General features: G+C 42.3%; 1 protein-coding gene across 2 annotated transcripts in view; it reads left to right on the plus strand.

Annotated features, from left to right (window-relative positions):
- dnaaf5 (dynein axonemal assembly factor 5) overlaps positions 1–22,424 on the plus strand; it is a 117,314-nt gene that overhangs the window by 26,944 nt on the left and 67,946 nt on the right. For both annotated transcript variants that reach the window (XR_013500689.1, XM_078240642.1), the window contains exon 4: positions 4,008–4,126. Coding sequence is in view for 1 of the 2 variants with exons in the window: in XM_078240642.1 (XP_078096768.1) it covers positions 4,008–4,126 (119 nt within the window). In the remaining variant the exon portion in view is untranslated. The remainder of the gene's footprint in view (positions 1–4,007; positions 4,127–22,424) is intronic.

Raw genomic sequence — 22,424 nt, forward strand, 5'->3', positions numbered from 1 at the left:
TTATTCCCTGGCGCGTAGAAGATTGAGGGGAGATTTGATAGAGGTGTATAAGATGTTGATGGGTATAGATAGAGTGAATGCAAGCAGGCTTTTTCCGCTGAGGCTAGGGGAGAAAAAAACCAGAGGGCATGGGTTAAGGGTGAAAGGAGAAAAGTTTAAAGGGAAAGTCAGGGAACCAAGAGGTGAAGGAATCAGTGGGAAGCGTAGCTGCTTAGGATTACAAAAAATCACGAAAAGACAGCACTCAGGAGAGGTTACGATAGTCCCCATCTCACAAAATATGACACAGTGTCTGGAAAGGCTCAGTAGACCAAGGTCCACCACACTACGAAAACAAAAAGGGACGGTCAATAGGGAATTAAAGGTGCTATATTTAAATGCCCGCAGTGTCCGGAACAAGATAGATGAGCTTGTGGCCCAGATTGTGACTGGCAGGTATGATGTGGTAGGCATCACAGAGACGTGGTTGCAGGGGGTTCAGGACTGGCAGTTAAACATCCAGGGATTCACAACCTATCGAAAAGACAGAGGGGTGGGTAGAGGGGGCGGGGTTGCCTTGTTAATTAGAAATGAAATTAAATCAATAGCACTAAACGACATAGGGTCAGACGATGTGGAGTCTGTGTGGGTAGAGTTGAGGAACCACAAAGGCAAAAAAACCATAATGGGAGTTATGTACAGGCCTCCTGACAGTGGTCAGGACCAGGGGCACAAAATGCACCACGAAATAGAAAGGGCATGTCAGAAAGGCAAGGTCACAGTGATCATGGGGGATTTCAATATGCAGGTGGACTGGGTAAATAATGTTGCCAGTGGACCCAAAGAAAGGGAATTCATTGAATGTTTACAGGATGGCTTTTTGGAACAGCTTGTGATGGAGCCCACGAGGGAACAGGCTATTCTGGACTTAGTGTTATGTAATGAGCCAGACGTGATAAAAGATCTTAAAGTAAGGGAACACTTAGGAAGCAGTGATCATAATATGGTAGAATTCAGTCTGCAATTTGAAAGAAGGAAGGCAGAATCAGATGTGAAGGTTCTACAGTTAAATAAAGGTAATTACAGGCGCATGAGGGAGGAACTGACAAAAATCGACTGGAAGCAGAGCCTAATGGGAAAGACAGTAGAACAGCAATGGCAGGAGTTTCTGGGAGTAATTGAGGACACAGTGCAGAGGTTCATCCCAAACAAAAGAAAGGTTATCAGAGGGGGGATTAGGCAGCCATGGCTGACAAAGGAAGTCAGGGAATGCATCAAGGCAAAAGAGAGAGCCTATAATGTGGCAAAGAGTAGTGGGAAGTCAGAAGATTGGGAAGGCTATAAAAACAAACAGAGGATAACAAAGAGAGAAATAAGGAAGGAGAGGATCAAATATGAAGGTAGGCTAGCCAGTAACATTAGGAATGATAGTAAAAGTTTCTTTAAATACATTAAAAACAAACGGGAGGCAAAAGTAGACATTGGGCCGCTCCAAAATGACGCTGGTAATCTAGTGATGGGAGACAAGGAAATAGCTGAGGAACTTAATAAGTACTTTGCGTCAGTCTTCACAGTAGAAGACATGAGTAATATCCCAACAATTCAGGAAAGTCAGGGGGCAGAGTTGAATATGGTTGCCATCACAAAGGAGAAAGTGCTAGAGAAACTAAAAGGTCTGAAAATTGATAAATCTCCGGGCCCAGATGGGCTACATCCTAGAGTTCTAAAGGAGATAGCTGAAGAAATAGTGGAGGCGTTAGTTATGATCTTTCAAAAGTCACTGGAGTCAGGGAAAGTCCCAGAGGATTGGAAAATCGCTGTTGTAACCCCACTGTTCAAGAAGGGAACAAGAAAAAAGATGGAAAATTATAGGCCAATTAGCCTAACCTCAGTTGTTGGCAAAATTCTAGAATCCATCGTTAAGGATGAGATTTCTAAATTCTTGGAAGTGCAGGGTCGGATTAAGACAAGTCAGCATGGATTTAGTAAGGGGAGGTCGTGCCTGACAAACCTGTTAGAGTTCTTTGAAGAGATAACAAATAGGTTAGACCAAGGAGAGCCAATGGATGTTATCTATCTTGACTTCCAAAAGGCCTTTGACAAGGTGCCTCACGGGAGACTGCTGAGTAAAATAAGGGCCCATGGTATTCGAGGCAAGGTACTAACATGGATTGACGATTGGCTGTCAGACAGAAGGCAGAGAGTTGGGATAAAAGGTTCTTTCTCAGAATGGCAACCGGTGACAAGTGGTGTCCCGCAGGGTTCAGTGTTGGGGCCACAGCTGTTCTCTTTATATATTAACGATCTAGATGACGGGACTGGGAGCATTCTGGCCAAGTTTGCCGATGATACAAAGATAGGTGGAGGGGCAGGTAGTATTGAGGAGGTGGGGAGGCTGCAGAAAGATTTAGACAGTTTAGGAGAGTGGTCCAAGAAGTGGCTGATGAAATTCAACGTGGGCAAGTGCGAGGTCGTACACTTTGGAAAAAAGAATAGAGGCATGGACTATTTTCTAAACGGTGACAAAATTCATAATGCTAAAGTGCAAAGGGACTTGGGAGTCCTAGTCCAGGATTCTCTAAAGGTAAACTTGCAGGTTGAGTCCGTAATTAAGAAAGCAAATGTAATGTTGTCATTTATCTCAAGAGGCTTGGAATACAAAAGCAGGGATGTACTTCTGAGGCTTTATAAAGCACTGGTTAGGCCCCATTTGGAGTACTGTGAGCAATTTTGGGCCCCACACCTCAGGAAGGACATACTGGCACTGGAGCGGGTCCAGCGGAGATTCACACGGATGATCCCAGGAATGGTAGGCCTGACATACGATGAACGTCTGAGGATCGTGGGATTATATTCATTGGAGTTTAGGAGGTTGAGGGGAGATCTGATAGAAACTTACAAGATAATGAACGGCTTAGATAGGATGGACGTAGGGAAGTTGTTTCCATTAACAGGGGAGACTAGGACGCGGGGGCACAGCCTTAGAATAAAAGGGAGTCACTTTAGAACAGAGATGAGGAGAAATTTCTTCAGCCAGAGAGTGGTGGGTCTGTGGAATTCATTGCCACAGAGGGCTGTGGAGGCCGAGACGTTGAGCGTCTTCAAGACAGAAATTGATAAATTCTTGATTTCTCGAGGAATTAAGGGCTATGGGGAGAGAGCGGGTAAATGGAGTTGAAATCAACCATGATTGAATGGTGGAGTGGACTCGATGGGCCGAATGGCCTTACTTCCGCTCCTATGTCTTATGGTCTTATGGAATATTAGGGGGGGTTTCTTCACGCAGAGAGTGGTGGGAGTGTGGAATGAGCTGCCGGATAAAGTGGTAAATGCGGGGTCACTTTTAACATTTAAGAAAAACTTGGACGGGTTCATGGATGAGAGGGGTGTGGAGGGATATGGTCCAAGTGCAGGTCAGTGGGACTAGGCATAAAATGGTTCAGCACAGACAAGAAGGGCCAAAAGGCCTGTTTCTGAGCTGTAATTTTCTATGGTTCTATGGTTCTCTATGATGTGTCAAAAGTATTCCTGACTGCGTTGTGCTCAGGCATTGGTCAGTGTGGAATAATGATTTGGAGAAAAACAGTGTGGAATACACATATCCTGAGGAGCCAAGAAATTAAGGAAAGCAGTTTCAAAAAATATGAGATGACTGAGGAAAAAGATTCAAAATAAATAACCGAGTATATTTTTGGAGAAAAGTAGGTGAGAATGAAACTATGTATGTAAACACTAGCAGCTTCTAGTGGTGGAGACAAGTAATACAGTGTTGAGATATCTCACAGTATTTCCTTTCATTCATAAGGCATTTCTGTGTTGGCTGACATCCAAAACACACTGGTCTCCAGACCTTGGTCAAGTGGAATTTTCAACCCTAATTGACCTATGAAAGTTAACTTGTACATGATGCACTGTCACCTTGTTGAAAACAAACTTAAATTGATGATAGCAAGATACTAACACTTTAATAAATAAAATGGTGGTGTTTTGATCTTAGTTTATTTAACCCTCTTGTGTTTGCAATGCAGGGAGTTAGCTTCTGATTACTGGAGGAAAATTGGACTCCAATGGCAACAAGAGAATGAAGACGATCTTAAGGATAAGCTTGACTGGTCAGCCCAGCTCTCGATTCGCTATCCTGCAGGTGGTAGGTGGATAATTTTACATTTTCAAATCACTGTTAATTGGTTGGAATAACTCCCCCTCCTTGCATCAAGAAGTATTCTGCATAGCACTGTGGATAAAGCTTAGCAGTACCATTTCTGTGAAATGCCACATGTTTACAGAATATAATGGCTGACCCAGGTGAGGATTTTTGTCTTGAATGTAAAGAGTGAAATCTGAATAATTATGTGCATTATAGAATCATAGAATCCCTACAGTGCAGAAGGAGGCCATTCAGCCCATCGAGTCTGCATTGACTCCCCAACAAAGCATCCTACCCAGGCCCACCTCTCTCTCTCTCCTACGCATTTACCCCGCTAATCCCCCTAACCTATACGTCTTGGGACACTAAGGGGCAATTAATCTGTCTGTAGCAGTGTGATGTTACTTTCATGCACAACACAAACGTGCAGGTAGTTTGCAATAGGTGTTTGGTAGCAGAATGGCAATCTTACTGTGCTAAAATTCTGGATACACGAGTTCAAATCCCACCATGGCGATTAGGAAAATTTTAAGTAATTTAATTTAATAAATCTGGAGTAAACAGCTAGTCCCATCACTCCAGTAATTGCAATGATATTGATGTAAAAACTCTTCATTGATGCATAACAGGGAAGAAAATAGGAACATGAGAACTTAGGAGCAGGGGTGGGCCAGTTGAGTTTGCTCCACCATTTAATAAGATCTGATTTGATTGTGGTCTCAACTCCATTTTGCTGTCTGCCCCCACCGACCCCCCCCCCCCCCCCCACCTTAAAATCTGCCATCCTTACTCAACCTGGCCACCATGTGTCTCCAGATCCACAGCAATTTGGTTGAGTCTTAACTGTCCTCTGAAATCAGTGAGTATCAAGATGTATCAAACTGCTGCAGGGAAAAAAAAATCACCCTACAGCACATGGACTGCAGTAGTTCAGAGCGACAGCTCACCAGCACTTCTTAAGGGCAATTAGGGATCAGCAGTAAATGCTGGTCTTGCCCAACCAAGATTGTTGAAAATAAATCACAGGACAATAGTTGTGTGTATAAGAAATATTAATAGTTAATTGAGACCTGAAACTTCTCAGTTTCTGTTGTGCAATCATTGTTTTATCTTCATGGATGTGATAACAGCCCATTAACTTTAAAGAGTGTATTGTTCACACTGACGTTTTTCACCCTTAATCTTTTAACAAAACGATCAGATTGTTGAAATAAATAATCTTGCCTAATATTTGCGTATGTTCAACCACTGTACAGTCCTCTACATAAAAACCCCTCTGCAATGATCAAAGGAGGTCGATATACATTTCAAATGGAGGATGTTTTAGTTGAGTACGAGCCCCTTGTGTCTACAGTGTTCAGTCAACACTGAGTAATCGTACTGATAGCGAGTGAAACTTTTAAACACTTTATCGGGGCAGTTTATAAGTCAAATGTAATTTCTCTTGTGTTCTTTCTTGCTGCTTTTTCCCCACTCTCTGATCTCATTTTTTTCTGATACCTTGTTGTGAGTAGCTTTCTTGTAACTTCTATGAGATGTAACCTTGACACCAAGGTAGGAAGCAAATGGAAGATAATTGAGCAAGACCTATATTTAGACCCAAATCACCAGGCAAGCTGTGCACAAATTGAATTTTTGCTGTGCCTGAGCAATTTGTTTGCAGAGTTTTCCAAATCACCATCCTTCTTACCTGAAATACAGTTCGGAAACAAACTGATCCAGCAACTGCTGTGCTTGCTATTCATCTGAAGTATTCAACTATTAAATTGCAAAATCTGGATAAGCCTGCATGCACACCATTATCCCACATCGGCATCTTGTTCTGATAGTCAGAGCCCAGCACATCAGTGCAAAAGACAAGGCTGAAACATTTGTAACCATCTTCAGCCAGAAGTACCAAGTGGATGATCTAACTTGGCCTTCTCCTGAAGCATCACAAACTTCAGCCAGTTTGACTCATGACGCATGATATTAGGAATTGGCACTGCACTGAAACATCAAAGATAATGGGCCCTGACAATATCCTGATTGTCATACTGAATACTTGTGGTGCAGAATTAGTCTAACCTCTAACTACGCTGTTCCGGCACAGGCATAACACTGGCATCTACCCAATAATGTGGAAAATTGCCTAGGTATGTCCAGTCTGCAAAAAGTAGGAAAATTCCAAACCATCCAATTACTGCTCTATCAGTCTATTTTAAATCACCAGTGAAGTGATGGAAGGTGTCGTCAAAAGTGCTATCAAATGGCACTTAATCAGCAATAACCTGCTCCCGATGCACAGTATGGGTTCTGCCAGGGCACACGCTGTCGACATCATTCAGCCTAGACCCAAATATAACCAAAAGAGCTGAATTCCAGAAGTCAGCGTGACGGCACTTGATATCATTGCAATCTTTGACTGAGTTTGGCACCAAGGGAAGTCAGCAAAATTTAAGTCAGTGGGAATCGGGGAAAATTCTGCACTGGCTGTAGTCACATCTAGCACAATGGAAGATGGTTGTGTTATTGGAGGGCAATCATCTCATCCCCAAGATAACACTGAGTTCCTCAGGACTGGGTTCTGAGCTCAACTATCTTCAGCTGCTGCATCAATTGATCTTTTCCAACATAAGGTCAGAAGTGCAGTTTTCAGTACCATTCATGACATCTCAGATACTGAAGCAGTCTGTGCCTGCATGTGGCAAGACCTGGACAACATTCATTCCTGGACTTATAAGTGGCAAGTAACAATTAGAAATACCAGGCATTGATCATATCCACACAGAGAGAAACTAGCCTATCTCTCCATGGCGTTCAGTGGCCTTAGGATCGTTGAACTCCCACCCCCCTCTTGCGTCAACATCCTGGGGGTTATCACTGACCAGAAATTTACAAGAGCAGATCAGAGGCTGGGAATTCTGCAGTAAGTAACTCACTTCCTGACTCCTCAAAGCCTGAACACCATCTACAGAGCACAAGTCAAGTGTGATGGAGTGCTTGCCACTTGTCTGGATGAGTGCAACACTCAAGAAGCTTGACACATTCCAAGACAAAGCAGCCTGCTTGATCAGCACCCCATTCATCACCTTAAATATTCACTCCCTCCACCACTGAGGCGGAATGACAACAGGGTGTGTTGTTTACAAGATGCGCTGCAGCAACTCGCCATGCTTCTTTCTAAACCCACAACCTCTACCACCCAGAAGGACCAGGGGAACAGATGCAAGGGAACACCACTTCCTTCAAGTTTCCCTCAAAGTCACACACCGTCCTGACTTGGAACTGTATCACCATTACTTCTCTGTCACAGAGTGGAAATCCTAGAAATTGCTTCCTATCAGCGCTGTGGGTGTACATACACACAATGGGCTGTAGCAGTTCAAGAAAGCAGCTCACCACCACTTTCTCAATGACAATTGGGATAAGCAACAACTGCTGGCCTTGCTGGAGATTTTCAGATCCCAGGGACTAATTTTAAAACGCATTGTTCTTATGTAGGCATGCTTCCTTTCTCTTGCAACACTTCTTCCATTGCTTCCATTCTACTTGCATATTTGAGTTACGACTTGATAATTTTAAAAGCTTGCGTTTTGGTGGTGACAATGTTCACTTGATAGGCGAGCACTGGGACAGTTAAGCTTATTGAAATAAATTCCAGGCCACCCCTAATGAGTTTAGTCTGAGGGCTGCATGTGATTTAGAAAGAGAGTTTCCAATTTTGAACTTGGTGTGAATTTTGGATTCTTCAATAATTTTGAGTTTTCTCTTATTTGGGCCTCTTTTTGACTGTATCCCCCTTCCTCAACAAGATATCAAAGCACGTGAGGAGGATTACTTGTGGCTCAGTGGGGACGGTGGTGAATTACTCCGAGCCCTCAAAGTTATGACGGGTTAGATGACGAGGAATGTGAGCAGGCTTTTATGCAGGGTAAACACCTGCATTTATCAGTTGGGCCAAATGGCATGTTTCTGTGCTGCACATTCTATGTAATTCTCACATTGACAAAGTACATATTTATGTGCTTGTTAATCTGTCTAATTCATCTCTCCTTCATTGTACTGTGGGGATAAGAACGAACAACGTCGGGCACCTTGGTTTTGCAGCACTTATTCCGGGCGACAGATCTGCTGTTGCACCGGGGAACTCAATGCAGGTTTTAGCAGGTGAAAATTAGAAAGTGGAAGAAGGTACAAACGATTTCTTGAAGTGTTTATCCTGCATCACCTTTTGGAAATCCCTTGCGGGTAATATAATATACCTGCCCCCGTAAAGAAATAGAAGAAACTTGTTATTTTTTCTATTCTGGAATTTGAAATGAAAACACTAGAAGCCAACCATGCAAAATAAAATGCTCAGAACTCATGGTCATTGAGAACAAACAGGTGCAAGCTCATTACTCTCAAACCAGAAACTAAGATTTATGCTGTTCTGGGTCAGACCTCTGTGTTTTGAATTGGAAGATGAGCCGGGCAGCCTGTTCGTACATCAAGGGTAATAAATAGAGGTGGGTATCTTGGGTATTTTGTTCCCTTGCAGGAGAATTTATAGGCCATTGCTAGAAATGTTAGCCTTTTGGGGAATCTTAACTTTTACAAATTACAGTGTTTCATGGAGTAGGATTGCCATTACAATGTTTGTTTTCTTTTTGAATTCATTTAACTTGACTTCAGTTACTTGTCTGAAGCCTCTTTTTAACAATTTATTGAGGGGAAAGGAAAGCAAATTGATTAATTGTTGGCTGACAGAGACCTGGGAGTTCTGTACCCATCTGTGGGCAGGAGCAAGGATAGGTGGCCTGATGTCATCTTAGAATATTGGATTGTATAATGTTCCATGGGTTGTCTTCTTGCATCTTCCATATCCTCACAGCTGCTGTGGTGATCATCGGGGTTGCTGCTAATCTCTAGAGCAGCTCTTAAATTGAATGTCAATAACTTCACAATTGAACTGCACCAGTAGTTTGTGTTACATTGATGCAAAGTATATCGTGTAAAATTGACCCCTCTGGCAGATTGCAGAGGGAGGAGGCTAATTGGCTTTATAGAAGTTGATGGTTGCAAAATCTTCCACTTGCATATCTAATTTTTAATACTGTTTATTTTGGAAGGTTATTCACGCAATGCCTTGTGTTGGTTAAATATCCGGTCCTGTCTCTCCAGAGTTCCCGCACCTGAGACAGATCACTGGACAAAGACTAGATTCTGTGGAAGAGGAATTGTCCCGACAGAATATATAATGGAAGAAGCATTAAATAAATTGTTGACTGGTGGGAGAAATGGGTTGATGCAGGGGACAGATTCAACAAAATTGGCAAAAATCCAGAGGTGCGAGGAAGAATTGTGATCTGGAATGCACTGCCTGAAAGAGTGGTTGAAACAGACTCAATTCTATCTTAAAAAGGGAATTAGATAAATAAGGCAGGGGAGTGGGTCTAGCTGAGTAGCTTTTACAGTGACCCAGCACAAACACAACAGACCAAATGACTGCCTGCTGTGTTGCAACCATTTTTGTATTACTATGGATTGTGTGTACTTGAAAAGGCTAAAATGCCATGCTCTGGGGAAAGAACAGGAAAGTGGGACTAATTAAACAGGTCTTCTAAAAGCATAGACAGAATGGGCTGACTGATCCCCTTCTATGCTGTACAATTCCATTATCTTAGTGTCTAAATATTTTCATTCCATGAGATCAGTGTATATTGCAATAAAAAAATTAATGGTGAAGGAGTTTAGAAACTAAGGCTGCAGATTATATCTGCCCTGTATGAATATGGTATTGTGATGGTTACATTACTGGACTCTAATCCAGTGACATGATTTCAAATTATGCCCTTGAGAAGCTGACTTCAGTTCTTTAAAGAAAAATCTGGAAACAAAAAGCTGGGAAAGTCGCTCTCCTTGTCAGCTTTGGCCATTAACTGCCCTTGAGTATCAAACGCCCTCAGTGGTTCAAGAAAAAATCCACTACCACCATCTCAACCCTTCAAGAGTTGGACAATAAATGCCAGTGTTAAGTGACATCCGCATTCTGAAAATAAATTTTGGGGTGGGGGTGGGGGGGGGGGGGGGGGAGCAGTTGTCTCAGATATTAGCTTTATGTAAAGGATCAAACAGGCACTTAATTAAAACATGCTACCGTGCAAAGGGACCTGGGGGTCCTTGTGCATGAGACGCAAAAGCCCAGTCTGCAGGTACAACAGGTGATCAAGAAGGCAAATGGGATGTTGGCCTATATTGCGAGGGGGATAGAATATAAAAGCAGGGATGTCTTGATGCACCTGTACAGGGCATTGGTGAGGCCGCAGCTGGAATACTGTGTGCAGTATTGGTCCCCTTATATGAGGAAGGATATATTGGCATTGGAGGGAGTGCAGAGAAGGTTCACCAGGTTGATACCGGAGATGAGGGGTTTGGATTATGAGGAGAGGCTGAGGAGATTGGGTTTGTACTCGTTGGAGTTTAGAAGGATGAGGGGGGATCTTATGGAGACTTATTAGATAATGCGGGGGCTGGATAGAGTGGAGGCGGAGAGATTCTTTCCACTTAGTAAGGAAGTTAAAACTAGAGGACACAGCCTCAAAATAAAGGGGGGTCGGTTTAAGACAGAGTTGAGGAGGAACTTCTTCTCCCAGAGGGTGGTGAATCTCTGGAATTCTCTGCCCACTGAGGTGGTGGAGGCTACCTCGCTGAATATGTTTAAAGCGCGGATGGATGGATTCCTGATCGGTAAGGGAATTCAGGGTTATGGGGATCAGGCGGGTAAGTGGTACTGATCCACGTCAGATCAGCCATGATCTTATTGAATGGCGGGGCAGGCTCGAGGGGCTAGATGGCCTACTCCTGCTCCTATTTCTTATGTTCTTATGTTCTTATTAACAGTGTGCAGCTACTTTTGCACCTGTTATACCTTAAAATGATTTTGTAGATTACAAATACTTTGCTAAATCTATAGATTAATCCTGTAACCCACATAGTTTTTTTCCTGTAACCCTGAGAATTCCCAGATGTACGTACAACTGCAATGTTGAAGATTTATTCAGTGCAGGCCTGCGTCTTTGCAGCATTATTGCTTAGTTTATTGACTTTTAAGGAGCGTCTTGACAAATGCATGAATAGGATGGGAATGGAGGGATATGGTCCCCGGAAGAGTAGGAGGTTTTAGTTCAGTCAGTCAGCATGGTCGGTGCAGGCTTGGAGGGCCGAGGGGCCTGTTCCTGTGATGTAATTTTCTTTGTTGTTTATTCATGATATCTGCTAGTCTATCTCAAAACCATTTTGAAGGACAAGGACAGTCGGTGCATAGGAACACCCACACATTCACATTCTCCTCCGAGCTGCACACCATCCTGACTTGGAGCTGTATCACTGTTCCTTCACTGTTGCTGGATCAAATTCCTGGAACTCTCTTCCTAACAGCACTGCTGGTGTTGCGACAACACTTGGACTGCAGTGGTTCAAGGCAGCGGCTTGCCATCACCTTTACTGGGGCATTTGGGGATTAAATGGAAGATACCCTTTGACAGTGTTTCACGAATCAATGAATTATGTTAAACTCTCAATCAGCAGGTAGTAGGTGAGAAGCATGACATTTGTAGCCTTTGAATCTAGAAAGCAGCAACCAAGTGTCAAGCTGAATGAAATTTCGGATCTTTTTAACCAGCAGTGCAAGTGTTGCTGGAATAGTAGAAAGAAGGTTGAACGAAGTCTGCTGAAATGGTGCAGAGCTCGGAGCTCCTTGACCCGTTTCTCACCATTGGGATATATAAAGACATTTGTAACCTAGAAGTGGGATAAAAAGAGGCAACAGAATTCATGCTGGTAAGTTTAAAGGACTTTCTCCTGCCTGTATGCCATAATTTTCATAATGAAACTTGGAATGCCCCAAAATTATCCAATAACATAAGAATAGAAAAATGGCAAGATAAAATATGATATTTCTCAATGGAGAGGATTAGTGATTTTTGACAGCACTGCCTATTATATTCGTGGAGTCTTGCTCTTGATTCAAAAGCCTCCATATTTTGTGTTGCTCTTGGGCAGGACCCTATGACTCAAGTATATCTTCACCAAATCTAAAATCTTTTTGCCCAAGATAATAAACAGAAAAAGTCGTTAATTATTTTGGCTATTAGAATTAAACTGTCTGTCTCTCAGAAATCCTTGCATTAAGTGGTAAAATTTGGAACATCAGACTTTTCGGTTTTATTGAAAAAAAGATAAACTAACTAATCAATAACTTTAATATAGCTTAACTTTACAGTCTGAAATGTATTTCCATAGAACCATAGAATCCCTACAGTGCATAAGAAGGCCACTTAGCCCTTTGAGTCTACACCAACTCTCCTAAAGAGCATCTTGCCCAGGACCACCCATCTGCTCTATCCCCATAACCCATGCATTTTACCATGACTAATCTCCCTAACCTACACATCTTTGGACACTCGGGGGCAATTTAGCATGGCCAATCCACCTAACCTGCACATCTTGGGACTTCCTAGAAAGAAAAATCATGAGGCCATAATCCAATATTGTTCTTTGGAAATAACAAACCACATAGTGTTTATTTTATTATATCTCTATCGCCATTGTGGAAGCTGAAGTAGCATGTTTTAATGCTTGAAAAATTCCTGATTGATCTCAAATGTAAACAGATGTACAGTTCAGGTCTCCTTATTTAAGGAAAGATGTAAATGCAGACAGTTCAGAGAAGGTTTGTAGACTAATAGAACTATAAAGCCATAGAATCCCTACAGTGCAGAAGGAGGCCATTCGGCCCGTCACCAAAGAGCATCTTACCCAGGCCCACCCCCACTCTGCCCTAACTCAGTAACTCTGTGCATTTACCATGACTCATCCACCTAACCTACACATCTTTGGGCTGTGGGGAGGACACTGGAGCACCCGAAGAAAACCCACGCAGACATGGGGAAGAAAGTGCTCACTGCACGCAGTCACCCAAGGTCAGAATTTAACCTAGGTGCTGTGAGGCTTTGATTGCCAGGAATGAGTGTGTTGTCTTAATGAGGAAAAGTTGGAGAGGTTGGGTTTGTCACTACTAGAGCTGAAAAGAGTAAGAGGCAACTTGATCAAAACCTTTAAGTTCCTGGGGGGTATTGACGGAGTGGATGTGGAGAAGATGTTTCTTCTCATCAGAGAACCTAGAACTAGGGGTAACTGATTAAAAATAAGGGTTCTCTCAAATCCTGAATAACTGCCTCCTCAAAGTAATTCAAATGTTTATTTAAGTATAAAGTATGGACTAAGTGAGTTAAAAGCAGATCATCACAGCCACTTGTACTTGAAAAGGCCATACCTGGTGAAGACCAGGAAAGGACTTTTAATATGGAGCATCGAGAAAGGGTCGAGGAACCTTAAGCACTCCGGCATAAGCAACTTTAAAGCAGCAGCTAAAATTGGGTGTGCGGTTCTGCTACACAATATGTCATGTGGGCCTTGCAAAGCAGCCTGGAGATTGGCTTTTGCTGAAGATGTGGATGGTCATAATCATAGAATCCCTACAGTGCAGAAGGAGGCTATTCGGCCAATCGAGCCTGCACTGACAACTATCCCACCCAGGCCCTATCCCCGTAACCCCATGTATTTACCTTGCTAATCCCCCTGACACTAAGGGTCAATTTATCATGGCCAATCAACCCTAACCTACACATTTTTGGGAGGAAACCAGAGCACCTGGAGGAAATCCAAGCAGACACAGAGAGAATGTGCAAACTCCACACAGACAATGACCTGAGGCTGGAATTGAACCCGGGTCCCTGGCACTGTGGGGCAGCAGTGCTAACCACTGTGTCACCATGCCACCCTTTAGAACGTTTAAAAAGCTAAACAAAATAAGTTTGTACCTTTTTTTTTGATCTTTGGAACCTATCAAATGAGCAGGAAAATTGCACAACCTCAAGTTTTGCTATCCCTGGAATATTCCTTTTATTTGAAAAATATTTATCAGTTCTTGGCCACACATGTTGAATGACCCTGAATTGTGGCATTCAATTAACGTCACAATGTTTCTACAATTGTAAGCTATGAAGAATATTGTGTGCTGCAGTTCTTCAAACCTTGCTCCTATCTGAAGTTTCGAGCTTTTCAGAATTTTCTGTGACTTTGATCTTAACTAAAGTTGTTTTTTTTTTTGTGATTGGTTCGTTATAAGATGCCTTCTTGGCTGCTAATTTTCCCTCGAGATTAAGAGTTGTATTTTTGTTTTCAGCAAGCTGCTGTATTAAAAGAAAGCTGAGGAATTTTGTAGGAGATTGAAGTTTGATTTGTGGTGTCATAAAGAATGTCATGCAGAAAATGTTTATTTTCTGTCTGTATCAGATAGCTTTGCCGCTACAAATCTCAAATCTTGCAATAATTTACTTTCCCCACTCCCCTATTTTAAATGTGTAATTTTGTCATTTTTCACTTTTTCACTGAGACAATGAATGGGGTGACCAGTTTGCAAGCCTCTAATGATTGGCAGTATGGTGTAATTGACCTCTCAAAATAATCTGCAAAAGTAACCTGGGCAGTGCACTTTCTACTTTTCCTCCTTGTTGGTAGAGTAGGATGAGCGGGATCTGTTGTATTTCCCACCTGTTTAGAAGCCAGTTGCAATTTTTAATAATTTTCTTTTTAACCTTTCATAAAATCCTCAATCTGATTTTTCTTTTCATAATAAAGAACGCTCTCTCAGTTCCTAAATTATGCCATAAAGTGTAGATTTAATCAGAAATGGTTTTATATCGTTCTCTGGTCACTCTTTAATCTTGATGAATGAAAAGCTTCAAAGACACCCCAAGAATGGCCTGGTGGCACAGTGGTTAGCAATGCTACCTCAGTGCCAGGGACCTGAGTTCGATTTCTGGCTTGGGTCTGTGTGGAGTTTGCACATTCTCCCCATGTCTGTGTGGGTTTCCTCCGGGTGCTCCGGTTTCCTCCCGCATTCCAAAGATGTGCAGTTAGGTTGATTGGCCATGCTAAATTGATCCTAGTGTTAGGGGGATTAGCCAGGTTAATATAGAGGATTTATGGGAATAGGGCCTGGATGGGATTGTTGTCGATGCATACTCGATGGGCCGAATGGCGGCCTCCTGCACTGTAGGGTTTCTATGGAGCTATGATTGTTGTAGTAATAGGAGACAATTGTCTTAGTTTTCACCAGAGGCACATATTCCCTTTTTCTTCCTCTGCTGAAGTTCAGTTTAAAGATGCAGTATTGGATTTTTTAAAAATATAGTTCCCTTTTATTCTATATCCCTTCTTAGACTTTCCTACATTGCACATCTTCCCCTACAATTCAGAGGGTAAATGGTATGCCCAATTGACGGACTTGTCGGTCCCGTACTGATCACAAGAAGGTGCATGAGAATTCTTCCTTTCTCCCTGTCTGGTTAGAGCACAAGGTTGCAATTTCGGGACTTGAGCATCAATCCACATCCCAAACCTTTCAGTGAATGTGATAAAATGTCTGATTACAACATGGGACGAGCCAGATGACCATCCTTAGTTCATAGAATCATGGAATCCCTTCAGTGCAGAAGGAGGCCATTTGCACCATCAAGTCTGCACTGACTCTCTGACAGAATATCTTACCAAGGCCCTTTCCCCCACCCTATCCCTGTAACCCCACACATTTAACATGACTAATCTACCTAACCTGCGCTTCTTTGGACTGTGGGAGAAAACCAGAGCACCCAGAGGAAACCCGCAGAGACATAAGGAAAACGTGCAAACTCCGCACAGTCACCCGAGGCCAGAATTAAACCCAGGTCCCTGGCACAGTGAGGCAGCAGTGCTAACCACTATGCCACCGTGCTGCCCTAGTTGGCAGGGCAAAATGATGCTTGGTATGCAAGATATTGGTGCATCTCAGGATAAAATTTGCCCGGTTTCTTTTCCCTTCTGCATTTGCAGCGTGCACTCCGGTTTTGATTTTGGTCATTCAGTTTGCGATGCAATGGTAATCTCTCATTTTTCCTGTTCTGAAGTTCACTTTTAAGATTTTATGAACCAGGACTTTATCACAATATTTTTCTTTTTATCTTTCCTCTTTTTTTTCTTGTCCTACTTTCCTACCAAACAAATCCCTAAATTATATTCAGCCAGTGCAAAATGAATAGGTGGGCTACCCTGCAAACAACTTATTAATTTCTGAATAGACTGTGTTATAACATGCCTGTGAAAGTTATTGTCTAAACTTTTATGATCTGAAGATGTTACTGTGCAGGAAAGAGATTAGACTGAAAGCAGTTTGAAGTTCCTCAGGTCTGCAGCCCACAATAAACACCGCTAGTGTTGAAATTAACAAGTTCATTCATGACTTCTGTATCAGGGATTGTTCAACAGAGAAACTCCAAGGGCAAGATAATCCTGGCTCTTAAATCATCTTTTATTTTGAACAGAAAAACCTTTCTTCATTCAAAGGTACATAGTGCTTTAAGGATTCAGTATCTTAATAGTTTTTTTATTCTGGTGGTAAAGACTTGAAGTTTTTTAATGTCAGGTGGTGTTCCTTGTGGTCACTTATCTCCTACGAGATGTTTTTGATTGGCATCGGGGACAATTTTCCAAATTTTTTGTTTCCTGAAATTGGCCTGGGGGAATTTTAAAAAACTTGTATGCCTGTTCTTAGGGAAGTGTCGAGGGTCAGATTTTCGACTTGCAACGTGGTTGAATGGGCAGACTTGATGAATCATCATTTCGTAAATTCATATATTGGACTTATTTGTCCTCTGAATAACCTGACCAGGTATTTAATGAATTTCTACCAGCAAAGTGAATTCTCAAAGCAAGAATCTCCAGATAAAAGGTTAATTTTGTCTTCTCCTTTCAGGTAAATGACATGTATTTTCAAAAGCTTGTTCTCATGGCAAGCGGTGTATGAAATACTTATTAAAAGCCAAACATGAGCACCTGAGCAACAGAGGCAAGACTGCCTTTATTGTCCATTCTTGCATTGCCCTAAGAGGATGATGATGGGCTGCCTTCTTGAACTTTGCAGTCTTTGTAGTGTAGGTGCTGTCGCAATAATGGGAATGGGCTCACAACACAGGTGGCTGAGGACATGCAGCTGCATGCTAGTTAGCGAGAAATGGTGGCATGCTTTCCAATGCTCTAATTTAACAGATTCTTACTGGAAATATTCATGATTCTGTTGGCAGCAACACCAGAGAAAGCATACCACTCCTTTAAATTTGGATCTCCCATCCCAAGTGCGAACTTGACGTTGGCAATAATATCTGCTGTAAGTGATTCATTTTAATGCATATATTTTTTAATCACAACCAGCGGGACTTCCACAAACATAATTCTGTTTACAGATCAACATTTTTAGTGGCTTGCCTGCATTTTTGATGACCAGCCACTGGGACCAAACTGTTTTTCAGCGGGCAGCGATCAAAACCAAAATACTCATTTTAGACCATATGTAATATGGATGACCCCCTCACTTTCCTTTGAAGCTTTGTCCATCCGCTTCCCCTATTAGCCCTCAAAAAGTTAATGTGGCCTCTGAGCGCTCGGAGCTAGCTAGCAAATGCATGAGTTTATGAGGGCAAAAACTTTGCTGCCAAACATTTTTCATGGAACGTCACAGGTTGCTGTGAATTAACGAGTGGGTAGCAGCTGGATGAGAAATTTTAGGCACCGAGTCAAAAATGTAGGCGCGTTGGCAGTGAAAACTTGTGGCTAAATCGAGACCTGAGTGAGCTTCAGAAGAAGTAATATCAGCGGAAACCTGCTCTTCAATTTTTTTTGCTGACTTCTGACAAGGGAAACGAACGATCTCTGCTGAAATCTCAACGGAAACTATTTAATGGCTCAAACAGAAGAAAATGCAGGTGGAAGTGCAGTAGTGAAATTCACATTAAATATTATTTTCTGCCATCTCCAATAATGGATAATTCACATTTGCTGTGGCTTACACAATTATAGAGTATCTCCACCTGCTTCCCCTCCCCCACCCCCAACTTTTATGTTGCACTGCAAGGACTGTTGACACCATTATGGGAAAAATAGTGCAAGCTTAACTGCACAATATTCCTTTTACTTTAAATCTTGAGTTTTTTTCTCTCTCTGATGCCAAAGCTTCAACTTTCACACCTTTCTGTCACCTTGAGTTCAATCAAAGCCCCTGTACAGTGATTGAAATCAGCAAGAAAACCATCCTGGCTGCAACTCATCCCTTCTTGATAGTGATGAGGTGGAGATGCCGGCGTTGGACTGGGGTAAACACAGTAAGGAGTTGAACAACACCAGGTTAAAGTCCAACAAGTTTATTTGGTAGCAAACAGTGGCATTTGCTACCAAATAAACCTGTTGGACTTTAACCTGGTGTTGTTAGACTCCTTACTGTTCTTGATAGTGGCCATGTTTCACAATCAACAAAGGGATGGCGCTATCTCTGGAGACACTAAGACCCACCTAGGATAGCTCCAGAGACTGTAGTCACCGCCTCTTCACACACTCATTCACTCATACAATTTTTGTGTGAGCTGAGATTCATCCTGGATAAATGGGCAGGTGGCCCATCTTCTTGTGTTATAAAAGGTCTGCCAGCGAGATGATAAGATTGCTAACCAGGCCTTTAAAAAGCATTGGACATTTAAAAGCTAGCGCATGGAAAGGTGGTTCTCTTCCAGTGGTGCTGTGAAATCTGTCCTGCTCACCTGCCCCAAATGACAGAAGAAAAGTAATTACACAAGTGCTTTATTGTTGGCTTGTTATAACGTTACTCTTCAGGTGCACACAGCATTCCATCACCCGTATCGCAAAGAAAAAGTTTGTTTTGTATGTTGACACATATTTTGTTCCCTTTGGGGAATAATGGGGAAGTGTTGGAAGGATTACAACGGCAACATGAAAGTTCCTTTCCTGACCAATGAGTCCTGGAGCGGGACTTGAATCCCAGATTTTGGTTCAGAGGCAAGGGACTATCTACTGTGCCACAAGGCATCCACAGAAAAAAAACTGGGTGCAACTGTCACATTTAGAATTTATCCCCACCACCTGAATTTAAGTAGTGTTTCTCTGCTCTTCTGAATGAAGTATGGTAGTTTGGGGAATGGAGCATGCTCCATTTCGAGAACCCAGTTTCAACATCAAACATTCCTAGGAAAGCTAAAGCACAGTTTGATGTAAAGTAAACATTATATTTTTACTCCAACCCCAGAAACAAAGCCCAGTGCACACCATTTCTTTCACTAGCTATCTTATGGCCCCTTTGAACATTATTATTTTTGTGTTGGAGGCTCTTTGGGGATTGGAGTGAAAGCTACCCTTTTAAAAAATTTATTCATGGGACATGGGCGTCGCTGGCTGGCCAGCATTTATTGCCCATCCCTAGTTGACCTTGAGAAGCTACTGGTGAGCTGCCTTCTTGAATCGCTGCAGTCCATGTTCCGTGGGTTGACCCACAATAGGGAGGGAATTCCAGGATTTTGACCCAACGACTGCGAAGTTACGGCGATATATTTCCAAGTCAGGATGGTGAGTGGCTTGGAGGGGAATTTGCAGGTAGTGGTGTTCCCATTTATCTATTGCCCTTGTCCTTCTAGATGGAAATGGTCGTGGGTTTGGAAGGTGTTGTCTAAGGAGCTTCGGTGAATCAATGCAGTGCATCTTGTAGATAGCGTCAGTGGTGGAGGGATTGAATGTTTGTAGATGTGGTGCCAACCAAGCGGGCTGCTTTGTCCTGGATGGTGTCAAGCTTCTTGAGTGTTGTTGGAGCTGCACCCATCCAGGGAAGTGGGGAGTATTCCATCACACTCCTGACTTGTGCCTTGCAGATGATGGATAGGCTATGGGGAGTCAGGAGGTGAGTTACTTGCCGCAGTATTCCTAGCTTCTGATCTGCTCTTGTAGCCATTGTGTTTATGTGGTGAGTCCAGTTGAGTTTCTGGTCAATGGTAACCCCAAAGTTGTTGACAGTGGGGGATTCAGTGATGGTGACCATTGAATGTTAAGGGGCGGTGGTTAGAGTGTCTCTTATTGATGATGGTCATTGCCTGGCATTTGTGTGGCACGAATGTTATTTCCCACTTGCCAGCCCAAGCCTGGATATTGTCCAGATCTTGTTGCATTTGAACATGGACTGCTTCAGTATCTGAGGAGTCGCGAATGGTGCTGAACGTTGTGCAATCATCGGCGAACATCCCCACTTCTGACCTTATGATGGAGGGAAGGTCATTGATGAAGCAGCTGAAGGTTGTAGGGCTTAGGACACTACCCTGAAGGACTCCTGCATAGCTGTGGTGGAGCCGAGATGACTGACCCTCCACAACCATCTTCCTATGTACCAGGTATGACTCCAACCAGCGGAGAGTTTGCTGAGTCATCCCATTTGAGAGTCTTGTACCCATTGGATAGTGGAAACTTTCATCCCATCATGCTGGTTCCTAAGGTCCAGAGGTGAATAGCTGGTATCTAATTCACTATACCACCCGTATCTCCAAAATTGTGCATTTTCAAACATGCTGCTGCTAAGTAATTCCATCTTTCAAGCTAAAATTATATTAACCATTGCTTGTAATGAGTATTTTAAAATTGGGAGGGTGTTGAAAGATAACAGTTACAAGTACCTTGGGTGATTTTTTTTGTACCAAATATCAAAAACTATAGTTGTCTTGGTGATATCAGGCTTGGCTCTGTGGTAGCTTGTTGCCTCTAAGTCAGATGCTCCTGGGTTCAAGCCCACTAGAGATTTGATATAAATAATGTAGGCTGACACATTAGTACAGCACTGACCGATTAGAGCCAGTGCATTATCTAAGGTTTTTTTTCAGATGATATCCCACTTGTCATCTTGAATAATTAGTAGATCCAAGGCACAATTCAAAGAAGATGAATTTTCTATCAAAGCAGGATTAGGCTACTGAGTTGGATGATCAGCCATGATTGTAATGAATGGCGGAGCAGGCTCGAAGGGCCAAATGGCCTCCTCCTGCTCCTATCTTCAATGTTTCTAAGAGCACTAGACTTCACTTGGTGTCCTGGTTAACAATTACTCCAATTACTCTGGGGCATGGGGGAGGAGAAGAAAGGTACTTCATTGGCTATGGAAGCTTTGGGACGAGGACCTTAAAGATTCAAGTTCTTTCTTCGATTACATTTTAAAGAAAGAAACTCAGTTGACCCACTGTATGTTTATGCACCAACAAGCAATGACATTAGATAGCACTGTTTATGTATTATGTATACATGATCACAAGATATTAAGAAGTGGTATTGTTAGCCCTCTTTTGAAATGCTTATTTCAGAACTTTCTCACCATCTTATAACAAAGATGGCAATTAAAGTAGGGTGGCACCTGCCAACTTTCAGCAAAGCAGTTTTTGCTATCAGTTATTCTGTGATATCCAAGATATCTAAAACCCTTTTCAGTCTTTGAGCTTTTGACCAAATAGTGACCTAAGAATTTAAATATGTTTCAAATGTTGCAGGTTAAAAAATGGTTATGAGCTATTAGTGCACATTCCTTACTGGTTAGAACTATTGGAACTGGTCTATTGCCAGAATGTCTTGGAAAAGCCACTTGTTGATAAAGTTCTCTTCAAATGTGTGTTGAATATTTAGAAGGCTGGTTATGCCTTAGTCGTCTTTGCCTTTCTAGGGACACAGATGAGGATTTTGCTGAAAAATAATTTGACTTTTTAGTAAGATTCCTATCAGGGTACCACCTGTTTGTGCAACACATGTGTCTTGTCATACTACTTCTGTCTCTGCCTCTTGGTCGATTTATAGTCTGATTCCTGAGCTTGAAGAAACATGATGCACAGAATAACAGGTGTAACAATGGACACTGGGAAGAATTTGCTGTTGCAACTCAAGAGGGTGAGCTCCCAAAAGGACAAAAAGGTTAAATTGTGTGCAGAATTTTGATGGCAAGCAGACACTGGGTCCAAATCAGCGCTGACAACCTGCCAGTTTCCTCATCCCAGTTGCTGCCACAGTCGTCTTACCGCCTTGCATCCTTCTCTGCTGCTGTTCAGTCAAAAATAAGTCTGCACACATGTTCACACTTTAAATGTTTAATCATTAACTTACATGAATGCACTAAACACAAATGCAGTACTCCGATATATAACTGGTAAGAATGATTTAATCCTTTGCAGATTTGATTATTGACCTTGAATTATGATGTTGCCTGAACATATTTTCCACAGGAAAAACAAGGCAGTGGTGTGAGTATTAAGTTGTACAATTAATTAAGAGAAAACTTGCATTACTTTCTCTGTTAGCAGAGGAAATTGTTCTCCACCATATGATAGAATGTTTCTGTAATAACTCAGGAAGCCCGACTGTAAAGGAATGGTAT

The sequence above is a fragment of the Mustelus asterias genome, chromosome 23 (assembly GCF_964213995.1).
Source record: "Mustelus asterias chromosome 23, sMusAst1.hap1.1, whole genome shotgun sequence".
Classification (NCBI taxonomy): domain Eukaryota; kingdom Metazoa; phylum Chordata; class Chondrichthyes; order Carcharhiniformes; family Triakidae; genus Mustelus; species Mustelus asterias.